The following is a 12,691-nucleotide window of genomic DNA, read 5'->3' on the forward strand; positions in this document are numbered from 1 at the left end:
TAAGGAGGATATGGTAATTCATAAAGTCATGAGCTCTGCTTAAATAGGGAATATTAATAGTTAAGCAAAAGGCCTGAATAAAGTGGGAGAGGCTGAAAGCTTATCCGGAATGCAGGGACAGTAACACAAGGGAATATGAGGATGGTGGGAGGGAATCATCATTTGTCTCAGACAGGGCCTGCTACTCCCTTGCAAGGACTTTGGTATCATCACATCAACACTACAGAATAAAGAGTTCAAAATGGCTGCTACTTTATCCTGAGGAACAGAGTAAGTTACTGTTTTTCTGTTTGGAGACAGAATGCAATGAATGATAAGTTTGAACCTGCTAGAGAAGTATTAATTATAAAATCACTGAGTAGCACAATACCCATCTATCATCAAACTGGGTTGAATTGCAAGGTAATTGTATTGGTCTACGAGTTCCCTTCCAGGCGACTCACCATCCTGACTTGGAAATATATTATTGCTCTTCACTGTTGCTGGGTCAAAATCCTGGAACCCTGTCTCTCGTAGCATTATGGATGCACTCTTGTCAAATAGACTGCAGTGATTCAAGAAAACAACTTACTATTACCTTCTCAAGGGTATGTAGAAATGGGCAATTAATGCAAGCCTATGCCCTAAAGCCCACATCCTCTGAATGATTATGAAAAATTACCATTTCAAATTATATGCTCATTGCAATCAAAACTGCTACTTGCTTTACATTAATTAGCCCTGTCATGTCAGATATGCAAAGCAATGCACAATGCAGACATATGCTTAAAAGCTTCATCTGGCTTTGCCATTTCTTTTATTATTTTACATATCTGACACTAGAACTCTGAGTTGCAACTATCTCACACCTAACTGTAAGTATGTGGTGACATAGTTTCTGATGGTATAAGGTGGCTTTATTTTTGGAGGGATGCTATCACGATGAAGTGCTTGAGTTTAACTCCATGTAGAATTTGCATTTTTGTTCTGCAACATGGCATCTGCATAAGGTTACACAGCTTCAAGCTCCTTATAAAGGCATGACATTGACCTCCTTGCAAAGTCAAGACCTCCATGCTACAATGTATTAGACCATAACCTCTCACTTCATTGTGATTGTGAAGGATCAGGAATGCGTTTGCTGATGGGCTTTTCTACTTTTGACATTCCCCGCAGACAATCTGATCAGTCGTTTAAGGTGGAACCATCACTGTTAAGGATTCATTGCCACCTTGTTGGAAATCTGATAGCATCGAATAAGATATCGATTTGACTGTCATCATTAAGCCTGTAACAACAGGAACCTCTAGTGACTGCTGCAGTCTCATGAGGGAAAGCCAGCAACTGAAGATCCCCCCCCAAGGAGTGGAGGAGATGCCCTGGATGCAGACAAAGTGAGAATGCAGGATGCAGTTTGAGACAGTGACCTGGAGCTACATCCAAGAGAACACTATAGACCTCAGCACCATCAAGCTTGAGAGGTCAGCCAGAACATTGTTGAAAGCTACTTTCTGGAAGAATAAGCAAGAGTTTAGTTTTCCTTTTCATTTGGTCTATAACCAACAGAGAGTAATATAATTAGTTTCTCCTCAGTCTGCAGTATATGTTTACAGTACCTAATTTGTTTTTTTTTCACTGCCTAAACTTTTCTGATGAATATTATGAATGCTTGGTTATTCATATGATTGTAAGTGTGGTATCTTCAGCTGATCCCAACCTAGTGTTTGCAGTTCACAGGTGCTTGTTACCATTTAGAAGATAGCCGCAGTCTGTGAAACAAGTAGCCGTGCTGAGGTTGGGTAATTTTTAAGGCTTTGGGAAGTGTCTGGAATCCAAGTGTTATGCAGTACAATCCTCATGATACACAGCAGATTGAGAGCAATTGTGAAGCACTGTCTTTAGTGCCTTCCATCATCAGTTGTCCTCCAGTATTTCAGAGTTTGCATAGTTTACTAAATTGCCCTGAAATGCTTGAAGACCCTGTGGGACAGTGTTTAACTAGAGAGATGCATTGCTTTGTGCACCTTCTTTCACCATTGTTAGGTGAGTTATGAGTAATATGGTGGAGAGTGGAGGTGCAAATTTCCTGTTGTACACCACTCAACTATGACTGGCTTTGCACTCCCTTGAAAAGCTGGATTGCAGTATTGTTTGTAGAGATGTATGGTATTGGCACTGATTCTGTTCTGTCACTCAGAGGATGGATGTAAGTGTGGATGGAGCTATTTAGGGCAGAGCCCACCACAGTCGCTGCACATTGCACTTTAATTTGGACAATACTATAAGTAATGCTGCAGTCATCAGTGTCATGGTGCAAAGAGCTCTGATGCCTGAGGCTTTCTGCATGTAATTAATATGTTGTTACCAAGAAGTGAGCAACTTTTCTCAATGACAGCTTCTTTCATCCTTTAGAATGTCTGAAGATGCTGTTCATATGTCAAATAAGTGACTCCCACAGCTACCTAGATTACACCACCTCCCACCCTGCCCCCTGTAAAAACACCATCCCATATTCCCAATTCCTTCGCCTTTGCCGCATCTGCTCCCAGGAGGACCAATTCCAATACCGAACAACCCAGATGGCCTCCTTCTTCAAAGACCGCAATTTCCCCTCAGACGTGGTTGACAATGCTCTCCACTGCATCTCCTCCATTTCCCACTCTTCCGCCCTTGAACCCCGCCCCTCCAATCGCCACCAGGACAGAACCCCACTGGTCCTCACCTTCCACCCCACCAACCTCCAGATACATTGTATCATCCTTCGTCATTTCTGCCACCTCCAAACGGACCCCACCACCAAGGATATATTTCCCTCCCCACCCCTATCAGCGTCCCAGAGAGACCACTCCCTCCGCGACTCCCTCGTCAGATCCACACACCCCCACCAACCCAACCTCCGCTCCCGGCACCTTCCCCTGCAACCGCAAGAAATGCAAAACGTGCTCCGCACCTCCTCCCTCACTTCCCTCCAAGGCCCCAAGGGATCCTTCCATATCCGTCACAACTTCACCTGCACCTCCACACACATCATTTACTGCATCCGCTGCACCCGATGTGGCCTCCTATACATTGGGGAGACAGGCCGCCTACTTGCGGAACATTTCAGAGAACACCTCTGGGACACCCGCACCAACCAACCCAACCGCTCCGTGGCTGAACACTTTAACTCCCCCTCCCACTCCGCCAAGGACATGCAGGTCCTTGGCCTCCTCCATCACCAGACCATGGCAACACGACGCCTGGAGGAAGAGCACCTCATCTTCTGCCTAGGAACCCTCCAAACACAAGGGATGAATGCAGATTTCTCCAGCTTTCTCATTTCCCCTCCCCCCACCTTTTCTCAGTCCCAGCCCTCAGACTCAGCACCGCCTTCTTGACCTGCAATCTTCTTCCCGACCTCTCCGCCCCCACCCCCTCTCCGGCCTATCACCCTCACCTTAACCGCCTTCCACCTATCGTATTCCCAACGCCCCTCCTCTAAGTCCCGCCTCCCTACCTTTTATCTTAGCCTGCTTGGCACACCCTCCTCATTCTTGAAGAAGGGCTTATGCCCGAAACCTCGATTCTCGTGTTCCTTTGATGCTGCCTGACCTGCTGCGCTTTTCCAGCAACACGTTTTTAAGCTATGGCCTCATCAATGTCCTGTACAGCCACACATGACCACCCAGTTCCAATGCTTGATGTTCTCGTCAATGAAAGCCTGTATGCTAAATGTCTTCTTCACCACCAAGTAACTATGCATGTGCATGTCTCATTGTTCAGCAACACTTCCTAGGATCCTACCATGAACTGTACAGGTCCTGTCCTGATTTGCCTGATTTGCAACACCTCCCATTTATCTAAATTAAACTCCATCTGCCACTCTTCAAGTGCCCATCTGATCAAGGTCCCAGATGGTGACTTTGAGATCCCCAAGCTTTGAGATAATCTTTCGTGTTTAACTATACCATCAATTTTGGTGGTAACTGCAAACTTACTAAACATATCTCCTATATTTGTATTCAAATCATTTATGGAAATGAAATCAAGCAGCGGATCCAGTACTGATTTTTGATCCTTAAAGTACACCACTGGTCACATACCTCCAGTCTGGTCATAGACTTCCACCACCTTCAAGCTAATTTTGTATCCAGTTGGCTAGCTCCCCTGGTTCCTATGTGAGCTAACCTTACTAACCAGTTCTTTCTGACTTTCTCATCAATGTCTTTTAGATTCCACGTGAATATCTAGAATTAATTTAGAGCCATAGAATATGGAGATGTACAGCACGGAAACAGACCCTTCGGTCCAACCTGTCCATGCCGACAAGATCTCCCAACCCAATCTAGTCACACCTGCCAGCACCTGGCCCATATCCCTCCAAACATCCCTCCATATCCCTCCCTTCCTATTCATATACCCATCCATAAGCCTCCACCACTACCTCTGCAGCTCATTCACGTACACTGCGTGAAAAAGTTGCCCTTGGGGTCTCTTTTATATCTTCCCCCTCTTACCCTAAACCTATGCCCGCTAATTCTGGACTCCCCCACCCCAGGGAAAATACTTTGTCTACTTAACCTATCCATGCCCCTCATAATTTTGTAAACCTCTATAAGGTCACCCCTCAGCCTCCGATGCTCCAGGGAAAACAGCCCCATTCTGTTCAGTGTCTCCCTATAGCTCAAATCCTCCAACTCTGGCAACATCCTCGTAAACCTTTTCTGAACCCTTTCAAGTTTCACAACATCTTTCTGATAGGAAAGAGACCAGAGTTGCACATAATATTCCAACAGTGACCTAACCAATATCCTATACAGCCGCAATATGATGTTCCAACTCCTGTCCTCAATAGTCTGACTGATAAAGAAACGCATACCAAACGCCTTCTTCACTATCCTATCTACCTGTGACTCCACTTTGAAGGAACTATGAACCTGCACTCCAAGGTCTCTTTGTTCAGCAACACTCCATAGGACCTTCCTATTAAATGTATAAATCCCGCTAAGATTTGCTTTCCCAAAATGTAGCACCTTGCATTTATCTGAATTAAACTCCATCTGCCAACTTCTCAGCCCATCGGCCCATCTGATCAAGATCCTGTTGTAATCTGAGGTAACCCTCTTCGCTGTCCACGACACCTCCAATTTTGGTGTCATCTGCAAACTTACTAACATGCTTATTCTACATACATATTAACTTCTTATGCTCACATCCAAATCATTTATGTAAATGATGAAAAATAGTGGACCCAGCACCGATCCTTGTGGCACTCGGCTGGTCATAGGCCTCCCGTCTGAAAAACAACCCTCCACCACCACCCTCTGTCTTCTACCTTTGAGCCAGTATCCAAATGGCTTGTTCCCCTGTATTCCATGAGATCTAACCTTGCTAATCAGTCTCCCATGGGGAACCTTGTTGAATGCCTTACTGAAGTCCATAGAGATCACAACTACTGCTCTGCCCTCATCAATCCTCTTTGTTACTTTTTCAAATTTGAAATTATCTCTCTTCCTGGTTCGATATGTTTTATGTCACTTAAAAGTCTAAAAGTACTCATTTCAAAAGCTGATCAATCTGCTGTACATTATCAACATTTGTATTTTTATCTAAATTGTACATCCTTTTCTTACAGAGTATGACATATGCTCACATGATATAGATGAATTACAGTGGCATATTGAGGTCAAAACATATCATTTACAAAACCTAGAAGATCAGGTGGCTGATGCAGATGCACTGAACAAGAAATTACAGGAAGAAATAAACTTAATCAGGAATCTTGAAGATCAACTAGAAGAAAAACTGGATTTGGAATACAACATCATTAATGATATTTTACCAAATCAAAAAGAGGTATTTAACATAAAAATATCTTTAATATAATCAACTGATTTTAATACTGATGAATGCATTGAATGCAATTTGCCTTTCCATCATTAAACACTCATAATATGTTCCTAAAAATAAGCATGCTAAATGAAAACCACAAATTTCTTAGACAGCATGTAACAAGGGTGGGTTACATTCCTGACCTGTAGCTCTAACATTAAAAACCTGTTTCCTATTCTGAAACTAACTGGACAAAATATACTAACTCTTTCTTTCTGGGTGGGGATGTCCAGACCTAGAGGGCATTGGTTTAGGGTAAGAGGGGAAAAATTTAAAAGGAATTTAAGGAGCAACCTTTTCGTGCAGACAATGGTGCATTTATGGAATGAGCTGCCAGACGAAGTGGTGGAAGCTGGTACTATTAGAACATTTAAAAGGCATCTGGATGGGCATATGAATATGCAGGGTTTAGAGACATATGGTCCAAGTGCTAGCACATGGGACTAGATGAGGTTAGGATACCTGGTCAGCATGGATGAGTTGGACCGATGGGTCTATTTCCATGCTGTACATCTTTATGACTCTATGACTTTTAATAACCTAATAACTCTTAACTTTCTGTAATAAATCTCCTGTTGCTACTTGTTTCTGATGCTCGTGTCTTTCTTGTTCCCTGCTTCCCCCTCTGCATGTATTGATTGCCACCTCCTCCCTCCATCTTTGCTGCTTGCTATCTCTCACTACAATACTCCTGCTTAGTGAGTTTCTGTTACTCCCTCTTGCTCCCTGTTTCCTTCTGCAATCCTTCCACTTAGCTATCTCTTTACTAGTCAACCCATCTGCTCAACATTTTCCATTGCTTCTTCCTCTTATTTGCTGTTAGAATTCTTTGAGAAGGTAACAAGCAAGTTAGACAAAAGAAAGCCAGTGAACATGATCTGTTTGGATTTCCAGAAGGCCTTTGACAATGTGCCACACAGGGAGCTGCTAAATAAGATGAGAGCCTATGCTATTAGGGGCAAAGTAGTGGAATGGATAGAGGATTGGCTGACTAGCAGAAGACAGAATAGATATAAAAGGGTCTCTTTCAGGAGGGTAGCTGATGACTAGTGGAGTTCCACGGGTGTCTATGTTGTGACTTCAGTTATTCATATAATAAAATAACAATTTGGATGAAGGAACTGAGAGCACTGTTGCTAAATTTGTAGATGACACAAAGATAAATTGAGAGACAGGTAGTGTTAAGGAGGTGGGAAGCTGCAGAAGGTCTTGGACAGACCAGGAGAGTGGGTAAAGGAGTGACAAATGTAATGTGGGAATGTGTGAGGTTCAGCACTTTGATAGAAAGAATAGAGGCATAGACTATTTCTAGGTGGGGAAGGCTTTGGAATTCTGAAGCAAAAGGGACTTAGGAGTTCTAGTTCAGGATTCTGTGAAGGTTAACATGAAGGTTCATTTGTCAGTTAGGAAAGTGAATGCAATGCAAGCATTAATTTCAAGAAGGCTAGAATACAAGAGCAGAAATATGCTGCTGAGGCTGTATAAGATTCTGGACAGACTGTATTTGGAATATTCTGAGCAAATTTGTACCCAAGTATTCAAGGAAGGAAGTGATAGCATTGAAGAGAATCCAGAGGTTTTCAAGAATGACTCTGGAGATGAAGGGCTTGTCATATGAGGAGCAGTTGAGGACTCTGGGTTGGTACTTGGTGGAGTTTAGAAGGATGAGGAGAAATCTGATTGAAACTTACAGAATACTGAGAGGCCTGCACAGAGTGGACGTGGACAAAATGTTTCCATTAGTAGGAAAGACTAGGACCTGAGGGCCCAGATTCAGTCTGAAGGGTACCCCTTTAAAACTGATACGAGGAGGAAGGTCTTCCACCAGACCTTTTTTTTTGCAAATTATTTTGTGGCCTAAAAAAAGAATTTGTGTCCAAACAGCAATTCCAGGTTCTCTCACCACTCTAGAGTCCTTCACAATTAATTAGTTATTTTAGAAATCAAATCATTGTCGCAGCAACTAATTTGTGTAAAGTAGGATTCCATAAACAGCAAATCAAAATAATGATATTCAATAATTTTGATGGTGGTAGTTGCGAAATATTTTTGGAATCCTTGCTTTTCTTCAAATATTGCAAGCGATCTTTGCATCAATCTCCATGGACTTCATATTGAGACCTTGTTGTATAAATTAGATAATATGTAAATTACGGCTTAGTCACAGTGTTGAATGTATCTATAAAAGCTAGCATTAAGAACACAGGAAATTGGACTTCAAGCCTCATCTGTTTATTATTGATGAGAATTAGGTGCCACCTTCGCCACCAGAAACAATTCCCAAGAAGCACCACGTCTGAAATGCCTGCTGTGGATGTAAGGAGGCGAAAGGCACAACCGGTCAGGCAGCATCTGAGGAGCAGGACAATCGATGTTTTGGGCATAAGCCCTTCATCAGGAATTGGGCTTGTGGGTCAGGGGGGCTGAGAGATAAATGGGAGGGGGGTGGGGTGGGGCTGGGGGAAGGTAGCTGGGAACATGATAGGTCGATGAAGGTGGGGTGGAAGTGATGGGTCGGAGAGGATGGTGGAGCAGATAGGTAGGAAGGAAGATGGACAGGTAAGACCGATCAAGGGACGGTATCGGTTGGAAGGTTGGGACTGGGATAAGGTTGAGGGGAGGGTAAATGAAGAAACTAGTGAAATCCACATTGATCCAGTTTTGAATCTGAGGGCATTGTCGACCATGCTGGAGGGGAATTGTGATCCCTTCAGCGCATTTCATCCACTTCCTGCACTCAGCCCTCGAACCACACCCCTCCAATTGCTACAACAACAGAACCACCCTCCCCCACCCCCGGTCCTCACTTTCCACCCTGCCAATCTCCGGGTACATCTCATATCCTCTACTCCATCGTTAGAAATATATTTCCCACCCCACCTCATCTGCGTTTCGAAGAGACCAGTCCCTCCACAGCTTCCTTGTCAGGTCCACACCCCACTCTTCACTCCCGGCACCTTCTCCTGACACCGCAAGAAGTGCAAAACCTGCACCCACATTTCTCCCTTCACCTCCATCCAAGACCCCAAAGGAGCCTTCCACATCCGACAGAAATTTACCTGTATTTCCAGACACGTCATCTACTACATCCGATGCACCCGATATGGTCTCCTCTATGTTGGGGAGACAGGACACAACTTGTGCATCATTTCAGAGAACATTTTTGGACCACCCACAGTAACCAACCCCCTGCCCTGTGACTGAGCATTTTAACTCCCTGCCCCAATCTGCCAAGGTCATGCAGATCCTGGCCCTCCTCCATCGCCAAACCCTAACCACCCAACGTCTGGAGGAAGATCGCCTCATCTTCTGCCTTGGGACTCTCCATCCGCACAGGATCAATGTGGATTTCACCAAATTCCTAATTTCCCCTCCCCTCACCTTATCCCAGTCTCAACCTTCCAACTTGGCACCACCCCCTTGATCTATCCTACCTATCCACGTTCCTTCCCACCTATCTGCTCCACCGTCCTCTCCAATCTATTACTTTCACCCAACCTTCATCTACCCATCACATTCCCAGCTACCTTCCCCCAGCCCCTTCCCATTTTTCTCTCAGCCCCCTTGGCCCACAAGCCACATTCCTGATGAAGGACTTATACCCGCAATATCAATTCTCCTGCTCCTCGGATGCTGCCTGACTGGCTGTGCTTTTCCAGTTCCACATTCTTTGACTCTTATCTCCAGCATCTGCTGTCTTCACTTTCTCCTGAAAATGTAAGGAAACAAGGTAAAGCATTTTCTCAAAGTGCTCTGTATGCTTTGTGTCAGAGAGAACGAATGGTTCGTAAGTGAAGCTTACATGATTCCCTTTTAATTTGTGAGGCTTCAATTTAAAAATAAATAGCAATAACGTTTTAGTTTTAAACAAGATAAAATTTACTTTATTACAAAACATTGTGGTAAGTTATGCAAGTAAAATTAATAAAGCTGCTAATAAAAGCATATGAGAATTAAGTGAAGATGCGGATGAAAAGTACTTACAAAGATAAAGTGAAATTCAGTTCAGTCCTTTCAGATACTGTTGCAGGCCTGTGGTTTACAATTGAAGTATTATTTGACTGGTGTGAAGGTTTGAATCGTTCAGCCAGGGCAATGCTGTTTATGTGGAAACAATTCAGAGAAGGTTGAGTAGACAAATATTTGGAATGGTTATGTTGTGTTATGAGGAAGGATTGGACAAACTTAGTTTGTATCCACTGGAGTTTAGCTGAGTAAAAAGCAATTGATACAAGTAAGATCCTACAGGGTCCTCATAGGGTGCAAGTGGAAAAGATGTTTCCTCTCGGTGGTTAATGTAGAATTAGGCCATAGAATGATTGCCCATTTAAAATAAAGATAAGGAGAATTTATTTTCTCAGAGTCATGAGTCTTTTGGAACCTTCTTTCTCAAAAAGTGTAGACCAATGTCCTTCATCATTTTTAAAGCATTAACAGTTAGATTATTGATAAGAAAGGGAATGAAATATGATTAAAGGTAGATATAGATACCAATTTATTAGTTTAGCTATGATCATAGTGAATGGCAGTGCAATCTCAAGGGGACAAGTGGCGTAACCCTTCAACTGACTCATGTTTATATTGTACATGCACCTCCAGAATGTGATACAGAGCTATACAGCAGACATGTGAGCAAAAGTAGAGTTCATGGAATAAAAGTGATACTCAAAACATGAATACGAAGTTAGCTGAGTGATAAGAAACAAAGAAGCATGGTTAATGGATGTTGTTCAGATTGGAGGATCATATTTTCAGTGGAGTTCCTTAGAGTTCAGTGCTGAGATCTTTGCTTTTGCTGTTACATATTAATATTTTTGTGTATGGAACACAATTCAAAATTTGCTGATTGTACTAAGCTTGGAAATGTAAACTGTGAGGAGGTTAGTGTAGAACTTCAAAACAACGTGGTCAAGCTGGTGAAGTAGGTGGATATGGTGGAAGATGTTCAATGTGGGCAGAGAAATGATTTGAATTGAATTAGGTTTATAGTCACATGTACGCATATGAGTACAGTAAAAAGTTTGCAAATCGCCACTTACAGCTCAGTCTTAAGTACAAAGGTATCTAGGTACAGAATCTTGGTACATAGCAGAGAAATAACGAAAATAAAGTTTTAAAGAGTTACACATTTCAGTCCTTCTTACTTAAAAAGTAGAAGAACAAAGAAACACAGTTAACAGTTCAAACACCACAGTCCAAAAGCACTGAGCCAAGCTGGGCTCACAGTCCTCACAAGGGCTCAACCTCACCCCCACCGCTGCCCTGGCTGCCTGCTCTTGCTGCCTTGCAACCAGTTTCTACTCCCACCACTGCCTTGGACTGCTTGCTCCTTCTCTTACCAATAAACCTAATTCAATTCAAATGTGGGCTGAAGCAATTTTGAAGCAAGAATATGGATAGCATAAGATAAAGGATACAGCTACAAGTGGGATGCAGAAGCAAAGAGGTTTGGAAGTATGTAACTTGAGATTTAATATCCAGTTCTAATCCTCCATCTAATTGTTCTGTCTGTGGACTAAGGTTAAATTATTCAGCATCTGGAGCATTTCAGGCTTTTGGCTTTACTGAGTAATTTTATCCATTGCTCCCTAACTACCATGTTTTAAATGGTATGTACACAAGAATGTTAAGTGCCTCACTACTTAGATTTCCTTTCACTTGAATAGCCTCCAGATCAAAATGAAAAATTGTTGTAGCGTTAGATCAAAAGGATTTGCTGTGGTTTCTCCTTTTTGTAATTGAGTAATTTGGATCACTGACACTTTACGTTTTTGGCTTTCAGTCAGTTTATTTTAGTGTAATGGGAAGAAGGTGATGGCATGTTGATATTGTCACAGAAATAGTAATCCAGAGGGCAAGCTATTGCTGAAACTGGGTTTGATTCTCACTACAGTAGATGGCTTTAAAAATGCAATTTTAAAAAATGCAAAATGTAAGTTTTAAAATATCTGGAATTAAAAGTCTAGTGATGATCATGAAACCATTGTTAATTGCCATATAAAGCTATCAGTTTCACTAATGCCTTACTTGGTCTGGTCAGCAACGTGTTTGACTCTTAACAATCTCTGATATGGTTTAGTAAGCCACTTAATCATATTAAACCATGTGAAAAAACTTCAAAATGAATGAAACTGGATGGACCACCTAGCATTGAACTAGGAAAAGGAAACACCAAGGATATATTTCCCTCCCCACCCCTTTCCGCCTTCTGCAAAGACCGTTCCCTCCGTGACTACCTGGTCAGGTCCACGCCCCCCTACAACCCGCCCTCCCATCCTGGCACCTTCCCCTGCCACCGCAGGAACTGCAAAACCTGCGCCCACATCTCCTCCCTCGCCTCCATCCAAGGCCCTAAAGGAGGCTTCCACATCCATCAAAGTTTTACCTGCACATCCACTAATATCATTTATTGTATCCGTTGCTCCCGATGCGGTCTCCTCTACATTGGGGAGACGGGACGCCTCCGAGCAGAGCGCTTTAGGGTACATCTCCGGGACACCCGCACCAATCAACCACACCGCCCTGTGGCCCAACATTTCAACTCCCCCTCCCACTCTGCCGACGACATGGAGGTCCTGGGCCTCCTTCACCGCCGCTCCCTCACCACCAGACGCCTGGAGGAAGAACGCCTCAACTTCCGCCTCGGAACACTTCAATCCCAGGGCATCAATGTGGACTTCAACAGTTTCCTCATTTCCCCTTCCCCCACCTCACCCTAGTTCCAAACTTCCAGCTCAGCACTGTCCCCATGACTTGTCCTGCCTGCCTATCTTCTTTTCCACCTATCCACTCCACCGTCCCCCCGCCCCCGACCTATCACCTTCATCCCCACCCCCACTCA

At 43.4% G+C, this 12,691-nt stretch overlaps 1 protein-coding gene across 4 annotated transcripts in view; it reads left to right on the plus strand.

Moving 5' to 3' along the window:
- Nucleotides 1-12,691, plus strand: part of ccdc178 (coiled-coil domain containing 178) — a 399,216-nt gene that overhangs the window by 44,176 nt on the left and 342,349 nt on the right. For all 4 annotated transcript variants that reach the window (XM_043688275.2, XM_043688277.2, XM_087986447.1 and 1 more), the window contains one exon: nt 5,594-5,814. In XM_043688275.2, the coding sequence (XP_043544210.2) occupies nt 5,594-5,814 (221 nt within the window). The remainder of the gene's footprint in view (nt 1-5,593; nt 5,815-12,691) is intronic.

Source organism: Chiloscyllium plagiosum, unplaced genomic scaffold (assembly GCF_037043375.1).
Source record: "Chiloscyllium plagiosum isolate Xiang-an unplaced genomic scaffold, Cpla_swu_hap1 HiC_scaffold_4, whole genome shotgun sequence".
NCBI lineage: Eukaryota > Metazoa > Chordata > Chondrichthyes > Orectolobiformes > Hemiscylliidae > Chiloscyllium > Chiloscyllium plagiosum.